The sequence below is a fragment of the Sinocyclocheilus grahami genome, unplaced genomic scaffold, assembly GCF_001515645.1.
Source record: "Sinocyclocheilus grahami isolate Dianchi unplaced genomic scaffold, SAMN03320097.WGS_v1.1 scaffold25.1, whole genome shotgun sequence".
Taxonomy (NCBI): Eukaryota; Metazoa; Chordata; class Actinopteri; order Cypriniformes; family Cyprinidae; genus Sinocyclocheilus; species Sinocyclocheilus grahami.
The window spans coordinates 5,260,965-5,279,382 of NW_015505204.1; the positions used below are offsets into that span (position 1 = coordinate 5,260,965).

An 18,418-nucleotide genomic window follows, 5' to 3' on the forward strand; every position below is an offset into this window, starting at 1 on the left:
TAGTACGTGTTAGGTATGTAGACATGCACAGTACGTGTCGATTTTAAAGGCAAGCGTGAACAAACATATACAGCAATGGCGAAGTACATGGTACTGTTGTTGCTGCTCAAGAGTTTGCTAACACTTCTTCAGCAAAGTGTGGATTTACTTCACCAATATTACAACCAACAGATGAGACGCATATACAACATCTAATCGTCACCTCCCTACAGGTACTATTTACTAACAAGGTGACAGCGCCAACTACTGGCCTGGCATACGTAATACAGCGTTTTTTGCCGTTTTCGCAGATATGTGTTACGCGAATTGTTTTAAAAACGTTGTCGTGTATACGTGAAACTTTTTAAAAACGCAATGGAAAAACTTTTCCGTTTTTGACTACATCGTTTTCGTGTAAACGTAGCCTTAGATAGCACTGCTTGGTTTACTTACAGGGCCATGACAGGTAAAAGTTTTATCTTCGGCCTTTTCACACTGGCTGTCACACTCCACACACACTGATCCATTGGCAAACTCGCGAACATCTCTAAAATATGCACATGAATAAAATAAAAATAGGTTAATTAAACATTATACTTTAAAACTATTACATTAGCAAAATTTTTATAAAATAAAACAAAATAAAATAATGAAATATCATTTAGTTTTATTTATCATTTTCCAACAAACAATTCTGGCCATATATGCAGAAATAATTGTCATATAATTATTCCTTTATCAATCAAAAGCATTTCAAAGTAGGTGATGCATTCTCTCTGCAACAACACATACAGCAGGTTTTGTTTTGTCTCCGACTCATCCTCCATGTCTTCTTGAACCACAGCCAACTGAACCACAGACACTATATTCACACACTGACGAGAACTTGGCTAATACACCAGTCGGCTGAGTAAGATCCATGAAAAAATAAAGGCATTTTAATTAGAAAAATCTTTCTCGGCACTGGTCTGAGAGGAAAGAACAAACAGTCCTCTTTAAATTTTATCTAAACAGATGGCAGCTCAGATTGCAGGAGATACGGCAGAGGGGCTGCCTAGCAGAGCCATCAATACCATCAGCCCATGTTTCAGAGGAAAATTTTGAAAGCCGGTTCCAAAACAGGGAAAGATGGTGCCTTGTCAATAACAGAATGGGGATCAAAGAAACCTCCCAGATCTTAAAACTATGGAAATCGAGTGTACGAACACTCACAGTTTAAAGTTTGTCACACTGGAAACTATTACAGTCAAAATAGGTGCTAATGTGATGCCCTAAACCAACTAAACTACCAACTGCAAACTACCAAGACATCTACCCACCTACCTACCTACAACTCTGAATGGGTGTTACTTTAAAGGTGGCATATCATGAAAATCTTAGTTTAGTATGTGCATGCTTCGGATGTGTGCATGCAGAAAATCAGAAGTTTAAACTAATATGGTTTAAAACACATGATTTCATGACACAACAGACATGATAATCAAAACCAAACAGATGTTTTTTAGCAGAGTATCTAAGGAAAGAGCTGTAAAGCCACAGCCCAATTCTGGAAAAGGGGGCGGGGAGCAGCAGCTCATTTAAAGAGACATGCATGAAAACAGCGTGTTTCTGCTTCCACTCAAAATAGGCATTTTCAAAATGATATAATAAATGATCTGTGGGGGGTTTTAAGCTGAAGCTTTACAGACACATTCTGGGGACACCTGAGACTTAGGGTGCTTTCACACTTGGTTCACTTGATGGTCCGAACCCGAGTTCGATTGCTCCACCTTCCCACTGCCCCCGCTGGACTGCATTCATATTATTTTATTTGGGTCCGAACCGCGGTTCGTTTGCATTAGCAAGCCAGCAGCTGTTTACCCCGTTGCTTAGTAACGACGGCACAGGAGAAGGCGACAAATGCATAACATTGCTCTCTGCACTTTTATACATTTACGTTTTTGAACCGTTCGTTTTGTCTACAAAGATTCGGTACATAACGGCACTTACGTCTGTCACGTTTACATCAGCAGCGAACCGTACCCCAGACCACCCTTTTTAAGCGGACTCGAATACGGTTTGCGGGTGCGCACCCGAGTTCGGAAGACAGCGTTCACATCATCCAAACGAACCGAATTCTGACATCAATCGAACCCGGATGCGCACTAAAAGTGCTAGTGTGAAAGCACCCTTATATTACATATTGTAAAAAGGGGCATAATAGGTCTCCTTTAACATATTTTAGTTTACTTTACTTTATATTTTAAAAGTAAATTCAGCATTATTTTATTTCATTTAAATATTTATTATCTACCCATCTACCTACCCACCTACTAACAGCTGTTAACTGTTTTATTTTATTATTTGACTTTTGTTTTATGACTAAAAATGTAATTAACCAAACATCATTTAATTTGATTCACCAAATAATCAGAATCAGAGCTACTAAGGCTTCTATTTACCCATCTACATACCCACATGTCTTAATTGTTTATTTTATTTTATTTATTTTATTTTGTTTTAAATTCACCAAGTGAATTTAAAATAAACACATAACGCTGTTCTCAGGTCTGAACTCTTGGTTGAGTGACTGGAGATGTTTGGCACATCCCCATTCATAGACTGGGCCTGCTGATTTAAAGTGCAATTAATTGAGTGTAATGAGACCCCTGTTCATTCTCCAAAATATGACACTCCCCCACAGCTGATTATTGTTAGGAACTAAATTACATTTTTCTGCCACAGGGAATCCTATTCAGATGTTGGTCAGAGTTGCCATTGTTTAATGACTACAGCAGAAAAGCAGTGCCAACCAAAGAGCTCTTCTCTGACGCTCCCGGTGGACCAGAATGTAAATTTGTTGTCAGATGAGAGTTTCCTCTTTGTCATTCACAGATGGCAGTGTGTTCTGAGCCCGCTCGGGACAGGCCGAGGAACAATTAGCTGGATTTGGTCTGTGCATGCCGTAGTGCTGACCAGACGTGGTCCTGCTGCCTTCTGCGTTCAGACTATAACTTTTAGATGAAATCCATCCCTCTCTCTGATTCTTTTAATCTTTTCTCACACATCCCCAAGGCAGAAGTTTGTACACAATTGTGTTTACAAAGTGGCTGGGGGCGAACGGCAATCTAAATGATAGATAGTCTTCATAAAACAAAAAAAATACTGCAGTAACCATGGCTGTACCCAATAGTCTAGTGTCAGAACTTGTGGAGATTCAAACACTGCCCACACAATGATGTTATTCATGAAACAATGACAGAATGAAATTGTGTAATTGGTATATAAATATATAAACAGTCAACTTGACAACTGAAAATTGTATTTATGAATTTAGGTTTATTAAGGTCTTAATGATATACTGGTCAAAAGACTTACAGCGTACAGCATAAATTTAGTGTTATTAGTGAAATATGTTATGTATTATATGAATTTCTTTACAAAAAAACTAATTTTTTTTTGTCTTTTTTACACCAACATGTTATTAAATTATATAAACAATAATATAAAAAATGAATATTCATGCATATTTAATTATATATTGTCTCATTTGCATATTTAAACAATATTTCTGAAGAAATGTAATGCAAAACAATGTCTATCTATCTATCTATCTATCTATCTGTCTGTCTGTCTGTCTGTCTGTCTGTCTGTCTGTCTGTCTGTCTGTCTGTCTGTCTGTCTGTCTGTCTGTCTATCTATCTATCTATCTATCTATCCATCCATCCATCCATCCATCCATCCATCCATCCATCCATCCATCCATCCATCCATCCATCCATCCATCCATCCATCCATCCATCCATCTACATATAATAATAATAATAAAGAAGTACCACTTTTTAGCATGAACCTAGATATGGCAGATCATATTTTTCTTGCTCCTTCATTTCTGAAGTCTGGGTGCAAGCTGTCTTTTACTCACCCATCATAGAGATGACAGGCTTTCACACATGTCTTTCCCCGGCTGAAGTATTTACAAGAGAGACACTGATCTGGACCGGGACCCCAGCATCCTGCCACTGAACACAACGGATCACACACCATCCTTTGCTGAGCTGCGGAGGACATCCACAGAAATATCTTTACACACATACATTACGGGCATTATATGGGTATAAGTTAGACATTAAACAATATTAAAGGCCCCATAACATCCAGACTGAAGTTTTGTGGCTTTTAGACCATTTCTACAGGCTTTGAGGTGTGCTAGTGTATGGCTAAACATCAATACTGTATGTTCCTCTCAAATATCCTTTTTCAAAAGGAAATATGTCAACATCACTTTTTAAAAGTTTTTAAAATGACATTGCTGAGGTCAGATTTTGCTTTATCAGCTAATTCAAGCATATTCAAATATGTATATACAAATATTACTACTGAATCAATAAATCCCAAATAAAAACTCTGTATTGACTGAACCAAAGTCCCTCATATTGTTAACTGGGACCATCAGCTGTGAATGGAAAGCACTGGATGCAGTTCACGGCTGTCGGGGCTGTTGGACAATCCAGGGATATCAGTCGACTGTGATCGGCAGCGTGGAAAAGAGGCGAGTGAATCAGCCGGCTAACAGCACCATTGATCCCACACACCACAGACTTATTATCTCACTAATTACATCAAGCACAGCTTGGCAGTGCGGCACTGTGGGAAGTGTTCTGCAACTGTCAACATCTCCATTACGGACAAGTCTGTGCTTCTCCATTTCATCAGTTCAGGGAATTCTTATCATACATAAGATACTGGCTTGTAAAATGATTGTATTTATGTCCTATATGTGTCCCAAAGGTGCAGTGTATTGAAATTCAAGAACTGGCAGACATAATAGACTAGTCTATTATTAACGCTCAAGTACACTATGATGGTAACTGGGATGACAATATTACAGGTCATTTAGCCAATAACTGTGCAAATCTCTCGAAACCTCGTAGTTAGCCTCAAATTTAAGGGGAGACACTGCAGGCAAATACACAGTTTTTTCATGCACCTGTCAAGTTTGAGATTTTGGGCTTTTTGGTTTTTCATAAAGTGTTTTTTCAGACTAGTGGAAAGAAAACATCCAAAAGACACTGTTAAGTGTTTCTTTTATAGCACTTTATCTATTTGTGTCAATAGATTTCAATTACAATGCATATTTTTAAAGGTCGTTTTCTCAAAATGATTTTTTTCTCCTACCCTGAACCATAAATCTCCACTTCAGTAGCATGTACACACACCAAACTTTACATTTTTATTCTTGTCTATATCCTGAAGGTTTTTACATTTTATTCCCCCCAAAATTGTGAAATAGTGTTTTACACCAAGAAAAGAAAAGAAAGCCTACTTTTAAGAACATTTCTAGTTTACACTAATTTCATGACAATTATGCACATTTACCCCTAAAATAATAACCCCTTAAACATAATATTAAATATAAAATTTCATAAAAAGAAATGATATAAAATTAAATAATTACAGTATATTAATTATACATAATATAAAATTTATATATAAAATATAATTATATATATATATATATATATATATATATATATATATATATAATGCTGACCTTGGATTTTAGTAATGAGAATAATGGGAGAAATGTGCCTAATTTTCTATGGAAATAATGACATAATATTAAAAATATAAAAAGTATTATAAAAGTAATATAAAAATTAGTGTGTGGATTTAATTTTTTTATCTCAATTAAATGTATTAATAATCAAATATGTACTATAGTTTAAAGGTTTCTATTTTAAAACTTTAACATTTTTAAATTAACTTAAAAATTAAATGTAAACTTTTAATTATTATAATTTTTTCTTTTTTTACATAAAATAAATGCTGGCTGTTTAGAGTATTTTCTGATTTATCAAGTGGAAAAACTCGACAAAATTAATCAAGATTTTTGAATCTGGCTCAATCCAATGTTCAGATTTTTATTCTAGAAATGTATGGAAATGAGTTTTTTTTTAATAATTTTTTTTTTTGTTCATATTTAATTATATAAACCCTCATTTGCATATTTAAACATAACGTTTCTTTGTATTACAAAATTGTAATACAAAACAATTTTCTTAATGTACTGTGTTTAATCAACTGGGGAAAGTATGGTGATATTTGCTAGTTAAGATTTTAACCCTATATACCCTGTAGTGTTTGCCTTAAAATAGTGATAAATTTGACCAAAACTCGACAAAATTAATCAAGATTTTTGAATCTGGCTCAATCCAATGTTCAGATTTTTATTCTAGAAATGTATGGAAATGAGTTTTTTTTTTGTTCATATTTAATTATACAAACCCTCATTTGCATATTTAAACATAACGTTTCATTGTATTACAAAATTGTAATACAAAACAATTTTCTTAATGTACTGTGTTTAATCAACTGGGGAAAGTATGGTGATATTTGCTAGTTAAGATTTTAACCCTATATACCCTGTAGTGTTTGCCTTAAAATAGTGATAAATTTGACTGTTTTAAATAGTCACAAAGTATAAGTTTATACAAAGGAGACGCACCTGTTTAAATAGAGCACTAAATTCATCTTTTTTGTTTGATAGTACTGGCTAGAGCACTCACTACACTCTCTGGGGTCCCTGTTGTTCTTGATCAGAACTCTCTGGGTGCTGGTGCGGAACAGACTGGTCCAGTTCACTGTGTTGTAGAAGCAGAGCTGGCTGTTGTTGGTCATGTAGACGTTACCGGCGCTGATCTCTTTCAGAGACTGGAACTTGAGCGAAGAGATCCAGCGCTGCTTCAGGATCAGCAGAGAAATACCACTGAGAAAACAAAGACGCACAGAAATGAGGATGATTAGAAAGTCACTAAAAATGTGCAAACCTATCGTTCTTTCATATGGTTGGATTGTTTATTTGGTAGTGATGTAGCAGAACGGTTTACTTTGATCCACTGTGATTTTGCAGGGAGCATTTTTGTGAGTCAAAAACAGTTGCACTGACAGAAATAATCTTACCTATAAAGTGTTCTACCTCCTATGGTGACAAGGTTGGAAAAGACACCAAGATCAGTCATGTTCTCTGGCCAAGACTGGATGTTTAAGTAACCTTTGGATGCAGTTAACAAACAAGCAACAAACCTATTATTCAACAGTGGTCTAGATGTGACAGTAAAAAAAGCAAAGCAAAACTACATCAAATGTAGTCCTGCAAAAGTAATGACGAAATATAGATATGTAATATCACACCACAATTTTTCAGTACCATTGGGTGCGTTTTCCACGGTTGCACATGTTCTTATGATCAATATTTTGGTGCATCAAGAATCAGAGGTGCGTTTATATGGTGGCGATGGGAACTGCATTCACGACAACAGTCATAGGTCTTTCTTATTGTGCAGAGTTTCATTACGTTTCACTCCATTAACTGCAATTTAATATCTGACTGTGCCACACACCAGATTTTAATTAAACAAAAGCCTTTTAACATGACTTACTGTTCAGTTTTTCTAACCTATTACACTCAACAAATAAATACTGTAACATAAGGATCCAAGAATGCAGTGAGAAATGAACTTGCTCGACATCATGTGTGTTTTTTGTTATTTGGATATAGCTTTACCAAATAATTTTAAAACTTTGCTTTCTCTACCTGTGATCTCTCTGACTGTCCAGAACACATTCAGTCGCTCAGGATCCAGAGCACCGATACCATGATACATGTCTCTGTTAAACACAGCAAAACTGTTTATGAGTGTAAGGAATAAAAAAAAAAACATTTATTTTTATGAGCACAGGTTTTGATAGTGTAATAATGTCCTGGGAACAACAAGGTCAATCTCATTGGGATTTAAACTGACTTTGCATCAAGTTTGTAGATCGCATGACTACAGATGTTTCTTCTGTCAACACGCAGAGTAACACGTCAGCTTTATATACATCAAAACCACCTCGTTACAGTGCTTGTTGGCATGCCTAGAGAAGTTGACATTCCCTTATAGCAGCTTTTGAGGGCACATAGATGTTCAAAGAGAAATGCAGGTGTCATATGGGAATATCTGACGTAAATGTTCCTCACCCTTTAATGCCTGTGATGAGGAAGATGAGGTTGCCGTTGATCTTGGTGCAATTGACAAACATCTCAATGTTGCTGGAATCTACAGTTTGAGCCGTTTGAAGACTGCCGGTACCTATACCATCACACACTGAACACCACAAACAAACATGAGCATACTGTATTGTAATGCTCCTAAAAAGTGTGGAGGTTATATGTAGTTTTTTAGCAATTCTTAAATTCTTTGTTTTTTACTTTTCGGACAAATGTCAGTGCATGGGATGCACATCTTGATGTGATTTTCCTCCACCTCCATCTTGTTGCTCGGACAGGCTTTGACACAAGAGCTGTGATCCACCACAAAGTTATCTATGTTACAGAACGACAGGGCTTACTTGTGAAAGATGCTTCTTAGTTCAAAAAATATGTTTTAAAGGGACAGTGAAGACAAAAAATATAAAAATAGTATATCTTTAAATTAAAAAAACAAACAAAAACAGTATGATGCTGTTCTCTTATTTTTAAAAAAAATGTATTAATTATTTAACTTTAAATTTGATCAATTGATCAGTATTACTTACGTGGGCATTTCTTGACACAGAAAGCTCCATAGGTGTATTTGGCATTGGGATTGTGCTCGAGCTGGAAGGTTGTTGGATTGTAGACAAATGGCTGAGGACATTGTGTCACACAGGCCCCGCTATCATTAAAGTTGGTACAAGCCTGAGAACACAGTCATGTAATTATGTGGTCGATCAACAAAACATGACTATAATGGAGAAACACCTCTGCAGAGCTTTAAGTGTTTTCAACACACATTAAAGGGGTAGTTCCCCCAAAAATGAAAATTGCCCCATAATTTACTCACCCTCAAGTCATCCTAGGTGTGACTGGTTTTCCTTTGCTGTAAACAAAACTTGGTTCTCGCGAGACTAGCGTATTCTCACTAGAGCTTATGTGACACCTACATCCTATGTCATCTACTGGAACTCCACTCTCTTGTGTGGCACTTTTTATTATGGATGGATGCACTTTATTGGACTATTGAATATCAACACCCATTCACTGCCATTTTAAAGCTTGGAAGAGCCAGGACATTTTTTTAATTTAACTCCGTCTGAAATAAAATTAGTCTGAAATAAAAATAAAAATAATTAAATATACATATACACCTAGGATGGCTTGAGAGTAAGTAAATCATGGGATAATGTTCATCTTTGGGTGAACTATCCCTTTAAAGCACATGAAACTACTTTAAAAATGACATGAGCAGGCATTTGTCAATACCTCTAGTACACTTTAAAATCATGCAGAATGAGGTATAAATACAGGAAGATGTTGACATACGAAGCAGTCTGTGTCTTTTGGTCCGAAACAGCCTCCTGCACATTCACGGTGACAGCAGTTACTGACGTACGGACCAAAACAGCGTCCATCACACTGCTCTGCACACACCGTCTTTGTCACTGTAACCACGGAGACAAAAGTGAAGCTCCCTCTACATTTTTATGAGTTTACTTTTCTGTAAATATGTCAAAAGTCACCAGGACAAAGCAAAAAACTTAAATCTATTATTTGCCAGACAAACTGTGTAACCCCCCTCCCCCCATCAGTGGTGACACTCTACAGAGCTGGGTTGTCTTTAATTATACCTAATTATGTATTAAAAACTGAACCTGCCATCCCCTGCTGTCCCTCTCTTTGTATCTGCCACCCACTCATGAGTGCATCACCACAGGTTGTGCCACGAGCACCAGAGAAGATCACAGAGTTCCCAAGAGCTTTCACTCGAGGTGCTTCAGAATGTGTTTACTTTACAGACAGAACACATTTAATTTCAATTACGGAAACTCTGTTTTTATTTGATGTAAAGTAATATTTCTGTCCGCAACATCAGGCAAAAAGTTAACTTTTAACAGTTAACAACATACTGATTGTTCAGCTGACGAAGCATCCTTCTGAAAGAAACCTTCAGTAGTAAATGGTGTCTGTTTTGCTCACACTTTCGAAGCATTTTTGCTTTTAACAACCATTTATAAAATGAAGAAGTCTTGTATTATCCCTTAATCATGAGAAAAACTGCCACAAATATATGACTACTCTCTTTAACTACTATGACTACTAACTTTTACAACAATTATTACAACTATGCTGAAGTAATGTACAGTGTGAAAAAATAACGTGCTTTTTAAACTTTAAATCATTTACAGTAAATGTATTCTAGTACACCCTACAAATTATGAACTTTTAAATGAGTATAATATGGGCATTTTAATATAACTTAATTATAAACTTTCTTTTAAACTTTGGTTTCAAGCGTAATAAGAAATAACTTCTGGTAATAATTAATGTCATTATGTCTAGCAACAAAAATAGGGCATACACAAATATATGACTACTCTCTTTAACTACTATGACTACTAACTTTTACAACAATTATTACAACTATGCTGAAGTAATGTACAGTGTGAAAAAATAACGTGCTTTTTAAACTTTAAATCATTTACAGTAAATGTATTCTAGTACACCCTACAAATTATGAACTTTTAAATGAGTATAATATGGGCATTTTAATATAACTTAATTATAAACTTTCTTTTAAACTTTGGTTTCAAGCGTAATAAGAAAGAACTTCTGGTAATAATTAATGTCATTATGTCTAGCAACAAAAATAGGGCATTTTCTAACTGAACTATATATACATTAATGTACGAGTTGTATAGATTTTATTCCATTTGAATGCATTATAATGGCAGTGATTTATGATAGCATAAGTTGACATGCTACAACAAAATCAATAATATTATAATACTGCAAAATGGTCAAAGGTCACATCACACTGAAAGCCTTAATGTATTGCATTTTGCGTGTATGGATGTGTAGTTGTGCAAGTTAAATGATAAAGTCTGTGTTAAATACTCACAGCTTTGGCACTGATCCTCCTGAGGGCCCCAACAGCGGCCGTTACATGAGCGATGACACCTTCTGCCTGTGGAAATCATCTTAATGTTAATCCTAAACAACAGCACACTTCAATATACTGTGGGATTTGTCTCATACAACGTTCCCACTTAGTTCCCCCACTCATTTTCACCACTTGGATTTAATTGACTATTTTGTAATTATCGAGAGAGTGTGATTGAGAGGGACTCAACAGTATTATTTCAGTTAAGGCTGATTACACTGAAGAAATCCTGCAATTTTCTAGGCGTTTCAAAAAGACCCCAAAACCTTGCAAACTATTTGCAAAAGCATATGGCATCTTTTTTTGGAAAACTTTGTTAGCGTGAACACTGAACACAATGAAACAATGAATTTGGCAATTTGCCTGTGTTTAAACTACAGTATATAAGTATATGTATACATACGTTTTTAGTTATTTTATATATAAGTATATGTATATTTATACTGTTAGAAAACAGTTCAAATATGTTTCAAATCCATGTTTTTTTATGCAGGTTTTTTTGTTTAATTTTCTATTCATCAAATATCATCAAAAATGTATGATGGCAGCACTACTGTTTTTTGAGAGCTGAGAGTAATAAGAAATGTTTCTTGAGCAGCAAATCAGCATATTAGAATGATTTCTGAAAGATCATGTGACACTGAAGACTGGAGTAATGATGCTAAATATTCAGCTTTACCATCACAGGAATAAATTACAGAAATCCTGCAATTTTCTAGGCGTTTCAAAAAGACCCCAAAACCTTGCAAACTATTTGCAAAAGCATATGGCATCTTTTTTTGGAAAACTTTGTTAGCGTGAACACTGAACACAATGAAACAATGAATTTGGCAATTTGCCTGTGTTTAAACTACAGTATATAAGTATATGTATACATACGTTTTTAGTTATTTTATATATAAGTATATGTATATTTATACTGTTAGAAAACAGTTCAAATATGTTTCAAATCCATGTTTTTTTATGCAGGTTTTTTTGTTTAATTTTCTATTCATCAAATATCATCAAAAATGTATGATGGCAGCACTACTGTTTTTTGAGAGCTGAGAGTAATAAGAAATGTTTCTTGAGCAGCAAATCAGCATATTAGAATGATTTCTGAAAGATCATGTGACTGAAGACTGGAGTAATGATGCTAAATATTCAGCTTTACCACCACAGGAATAAATTAAATTTTTAAAAATATATACAAATATTTTATATTGTAATAATACAATATTATAATATTACTGTTTTGACTGTACTTTTGATAATAAAAGATTTCTTTCAAAAACACCTTACCAACCCGACGTTTCTGAACAGTAGTGTATACAAAGAAATTCAAGTTCAACTAATATTAACATTATCAGTTTTATCAGTATTTCAGTATTGCTGTAAATATTTTAAAACCTTTTACATATCTTCTTGTTTGTTAAAGTTTCAAATTATAGCCTGCACATGCAAGTTTTGAAAGGACACAAAACAATTTCAGTCTAATTATGAAAATCATCAATTATTATAGCCTGGTTTGAGTCATTAAACTCATCGAAACACTCACATGTGTTGCCACTGTTGTTTGAGGGCACGACCAGAAGTTCAGAACGTGGGTTCTTGATGATGTCCTGCCAGTGGACGGTGTCAGCGTGACACAGGAACTTATTCTGATCCACATACACGCCTCCATTCAGGATTTCTACATCAGTGAGAATTTAATTAAAAAGAGGGTGAATTAGAAATCATAAGCGTTTCTGTGTAAGTGACAACATTTGAGCCATTTAACCTATTTTACAGCATAAATCATGTTAAAGAAACAATTTATGCGCATATAAAAGACATAGAGTTCATTCTGAGGTCACCTTAAGGATATAACCCTGACTGCTCTATGAAACCAGTTTAAACGATTTATAAAAGAAATGAAATGAAAATAATCTCTCTTTTTAGAACAGGATTTAAGAATGAAATCACCCCAATTCCTAAGTTAAGGAGCTTATAAAAGATCAAGCAAGATTATGAGCATATCAATGTGTCTGTAGAGATTGGGAACATATGCTTTATGTGGAGGTATGTACAGTGTACAGTATTTGAGCTGATAGACTTGCATCTCTTTCAAATCCCTCCCTCCTGTTAACCTGCAACAAATAATACTAGCCTAGAAACCTAGTGCTCCAATGAACATTGTGTTCTGCAAGCCTGCTTTAAAAAATTATATTTATATGGTAAGACATCACAAACGCCTAGTTCATAGCCTCAAACAGCAAGTCTGGTGAATGAGGTCGTGGCTGGTTGTTTAAAATGGGTTAGTATACTTTCATTCTCTCTTGAAGGAAAACAAATGTGAAGTTAATGAAGCAATATTATTATTCACACACTGGCTGCTGCTTCATAATCAACTAATGTAACTTTATAAGTTACATAGCTGGACAGTTCTGCTAGAATATCTTATATCTGCACAGGCTTCATATACTGAACCTACACAACTGATTATATCACACTATTAAACCATTCATCTTCAGTAAACATCATCTAGTGCCCATTTGTGTGTGTGTGTGTGTGTGTGTGTGTTTTCAATTGCTAAGCCCACACAGAATGGATGATAAAATGTATTAAAATGGACCTGAGTACTACAATTTTATTGCTAGTGGGAAAAAATAAATATGTGTAAACATTTTATAATGTATTTACAGTATATGCCACAGTTTAAAGGTTTGTGTGCACGTGTTTTTAATCAATGCATTTATTCAGCAAGGAAGCAACAAACTGATTGTAAGTGTTACATAAGATCTAAAAAAATACTGTACTTTTGCAGTTTCTTTTTATCAAAAAATCCGGAAAAAAATACCACGGGGTTTACACAAAAAATTTTAAGCAGCACAACTGTTTTGAACAATAATTAACAATAATTAACATTAATTATTAATAAGAAATGTTTCTTGAGCAGCAAATCAGCATATGACACTGAGACTGGAGTAATGATACTGAAAATTCAGCTCTGAGGAGTGGGATAAATTGCATTTTAAAATATATTCAGATAGAGTTATTTTAAAAAGTAATAATATTCCACAACATTACTGTGTTTTACTTTATAGCCAGGCACAGCATTAGATTAAATTAAAGATGTATTATGCATGTTTTAAGGGTAAATAAGATACTGATGTGCTGATCCAGTGACATGGTAAAGGTCAATTTTTTGCATTTTTCTGACACTGTATTTTTCAACATCTCGAAAACCCTGACTGACCAGCATTGTGAGATTAGCAGGTCCCAGATCCCTCATCCCTGCATTCAAAATGAACCCAGCCGTGATCAAGGGTATTTAAACATGACAATTTCACTTCCTTTGAGTGAAAGTGAAATATTAAAATTTTCTTTCAGCACTTCCATGATGATGGAAGTGGAGTGTAGAGGGAAAGGTTGAGACTTGTGAATGGAACAACAGACCATATGAATACATTTTTAAAGAGTCACTTTTGACATTCACAGCTGGAAACCCAGCCTGCATGAGAAACACTTCACGTCATTAACATCTCTTTGATGAATTCATCTGCACACAATTCCTTTGCTAAGAAGGTGGAGAAAAAGCAGGAATCCCTTTAAAGGGTTAGTTCAGCCAAAAATGAAAATTAGCCCATAAATTACTCACCCTCAAGTCATCCTAGGTGTATATGACTTTCTTCTTTCAGACGAATCCAGTCGGAGTCATATAAAAAATTGTCTTTGATCTTTCAAGCTGTTTAATGGCAGTCAGCGGGTGTTGCATGCATGAGTCCAAAAGAAGTTAAATAAAAAGCACACATCCATAAAAAAGTGCCTCACACGGCTCCGGGGGGTGAACAAAGGCGTCCTGTAGCGAATCGATGCATTTTTGTAAGAAAAATATCCATATTCAAAACGTAATAATCACTTTAATGTAGCTTGCGCTCACAGTTGTACATGGAAGCAGCTCCGGGGGGATGACGTATGAGGTCGGCGTTGCGCATGCGCCGGTGAGTCTTGTGAAAACCAACGTTTGTTAACAGGAGCAAAGGATAACAATAGGATAGGAGCAATAGGATTTCCTTACTTTAGCAAAGGAAAACCAGTCTCCTCTTGGCTTATATCGAAATCCTCCGACATTCTTCTTTACAAATCCTCGTTTTGCACTTATAATAAGTGACCGTTGTTTTGTTTTGATCTCTTCCCTGCACTTCTGCGTTCGTCACTTCTGAGCGGCACATGCGCAAAGCTGACCTCTTACGTCATCCGCCCGGAGCTGCTTCTGTGTACAACTGTTGGCGCAAGCTACATTAAAGTGATTATTACGTTTTGAATATGGATATTTTTCTTACAAAAACGCATCGATTCGCTACAGGAGGCCTTTGTTCACCCCCCCCCCCCCCCGGAGCCGTGTGAGACACTTTTTTTATGGATGGGCGCTTTTTATTTAACTTCTTTTGGACTGATGCATGCAACACCCGCTGACTGCCATTAAACAGCTTGAAATATCAAAGACAATTTTTTATATAACTCCGACTGGATTCGTCTGCAAGAAGAAAGTCATATACACCTAGGATGACTTGAGGGCGAGTAATTTATGGGCTAATTTTCATTTTTGGGTGAACTAACCCTTTAACAACAAATATAATGCATCTATATTTAAATGAGAATGCCATAAATCTGAAAGGATAAGAATGATAATGTGCCTTTGAAGGAAAATTAAAAGGGGAAAAAAGTTGAGCTAACTAAAATGTCTAAAAAATATATTATGAAGTTATCTGAAGGGCGAGCACTCATCGCACGTACTGCGCCCCTTATCAGCCGGAGAAATTGAGCGACATTATGGCACCCCTCTTAACATTAACTGTCTGCCTCCATCTGTAAATATAACTCAATCAATTCAATGGCACAAATAAACTTTGGGTCAAAGCTGAGCACAGTGCACCATTTCTATATCAACTGTAAATCACAAAAAATATATGAAAATTAATATATAACCTAAAAAAAACCTTAATACAAACAGCAAGCTGTTTAACTAGGCCACAAGTATGAACTATAACTTTTATAATATTGCAAGTCATTGACAAGCATTATATAGTACTGACGATTGAAGCAAATTAATCATATCATATCATATATCATATCATATATTATATTATTATATTTCACGGCAATACTGAAATATTGGTAAAACTGGTCACACATTGTCATAATGTTCATTTTTAACATCAATCAACTTTATTACACTATAAATTACATTTAAATGCCTAGAAATGTCATGCAACTTTAAATCTTAATTAAAATTAATATATTTAAAATGTATTATAACATAACATAACATAACATAACATAACATAACATAAAACAAAACATAAAATATAAAACATAAAACATAAAACATAACATAACATATAACATATGTAGCGATATAACATAAAACATAACATAACATAACATAACATAAAACATAACATAAATTTTTTACCGGGTGTTTTAACACAAACAAAGAAAATCCGAAATTAAAAAATAACAATAATAAAATGCATCTATATTGAAATGAATGTTCAGCTGTGCCATAACCATTTAATGTTAATAAGACAGAAGACATGCAACAATTTTGTTCATTAACTTGGTGCAAATTGAGGAACCCTCATTGACAGACTATTAAGATGCCTTGTTATGTGATATATTGTGCACCTCATATTGCTTTTATTATTTATCTGTTTAGATCTGACACAAAATGCAATCATTTTGCGCATGAGAAGCAGAATTCAATAATAAAGCCAAATTAAAACCGCGTCAAAACCACTAACATTTGAGAAATAATCCTCATTTCATTATGTCTGTGTTCATTTTTACATGGACAAACTGTCTCCAAATGGCAGATTACAATCAGTGAGATGCAAATGAGACTGGAAAATTTGAAGGCTAGGTCACCAGGGCAGATATGAAGAAAAGAAACCAAGCAATCAATCGAGAATATGCATTTATTTAAAATATTCAAAACACTTCAGAACTCCTTTTTTTTAATGTTATGTGATAAAAAATCCTAATCAATTAATCATGTTAAAATATCCAGTTTTCTAATTAACAAAATAAATAAAATAAAATAAAAATTGAATTTAATATTTTTAATAATTAAATAAAAACATTTAAAAAGAAAATAAATGATGCGGCGTTAAAGCAAAATCAATGATCACTGATGTCATAGATTTATTATATAAACATAGTATTTTGAAAATGTAAGAAATTTTGAAAACATTTATGCAAATGTTTATGCAACACTTTTTTTTATACTTTTTTTTCCTGAAAGGTTTTAGTTGTCATTTGAAATTTAAAACAAAAAGTATTACTTGTTTCAGAATGTACAGAGAACTTTCAAAAGTAGCATTCCCATCATGTTTGCAAATTTCTCAAATTTAATGTTCCCTTAATGGTCACATAAGCACGAAAAATATTTTTAAAACACTGAAGCCAGTTTTATCGATTTAATATAAAAATATGATTCTGCCATTCTACTTTGACAATTAATCAGGTTTTATCCATTTAGAAATGAACATGCAGGAAAAGCGTTTGGATTTGAACTACAGCATTTCATGAACAAGTACGAATGAATCAAAATCACTTAGAAAGATGACAATTTCTGACACCATCTTCCACGCACCATTTTTTATGTGGACAAAGACAAATCATACAAAACAGTGGAATCGCTCACAGAACCATTAACTTCTCCAGCCCAAACTTGACTACCGCATCTTACAGGAGACAAATGATGCACCAATAATAAACAATCAATTTTCTCAACTTTGCGCACTATGTGCCCACATTGCAATGACAAGTCATATTGAAAATTACGGACTTCTATTCGCTTTGTCGCTGTCAGAGAACGGCCCTTAATATCCTTCACTGAGGCTTCAGATCATGATCCACGGCCCTCCGCAATTCGGCCGCCCATCCACATTCACGATGCGTCTCATTATCCAGCCACACAGGGAGGAGAGTTTGGCTGAAGGAGATAGCAGAGCTTTCCAGAAATCCCAGCCAGCAGCAGGGTCTCAGGAGGCCAGGAGCCATGATACAGCTGAAACCTCACAGAGGGGAAGAGCACTAGTTCAAATGTGAACTTGACATAGCAACTTTTGTTGTCTTGTTTTCATTTTATAGCATAAAATGGTGTAGCAAGACATCATGGAACCTGAAGAAATGGCTAAAACTTGTTGCCACAAACTTCCCATTAGGAAAAAGAAAAGAGAAACAGTTGAGCATAGAGCTAGCAATGCCAGTGTCACGGGTTTATTTCCCAGGGAATTTTACATCAAAGCGTATGCCAGATGCAAATACAAGTGTAATGCACATAAAAATAAAAAAATAAAAACTTTTTTTGCATTGTATTTTTGTATTGCTTTCTACTACAAATATTTACATTCTTACATCAAGATACTTTTAGTTGAGAAGAAAAATGACTTAAGATATTGTCTTGTTTTCTGAAAAAACAGTATTAAAATTAAGAGATTTTATGCTAATTTCATGATTGTGATTTTAAG

General features: G+C 34.7%; 1 protein-coding gene across 1 annotated transcript in view; it reads right to left on the reverse strand.

Annotated features, from left to right (window-relative positions):
- Positions 1-17,948, reverse strand: part of LOC107565289 (receptor tyrosine-protein kinase erbB-4-like) — a 54,068-nt gene extending 36,120 nt beyond the window's left edge. Inside the window, 12 exon segments of the mRNA XM_016250511.1 lie at positions 433-526; positions 3,884-4,016; positions 6,528-6,727; positions 6,922-7,012; positions 7,556-7,629; positions 7,982-8,108; positions 8,213-8,326; positions 8,539-8,680; positions 9,305-9,423; positions 10,881-10,946; positions 12,460-12,594; positions 17,840-17,948. Of these exon segments, the coding sequence (XP_016105997.1) occupies positions 433-526; positions 3,884-4,016; positions 6,528-6,727; positions 6,922-7,012; positions 7,556-7,629; positions 7,982-8,108; positions 8,213-8,326; positions 8,539-8,680; positions 9,305-9,423; positions 10,881-10,946; positions 12,460-12,594; positions 17,840-17,948 (1,404 nt within the window).
- Positions 17,949-18,418: the final 470 nt, after the last annotated feature.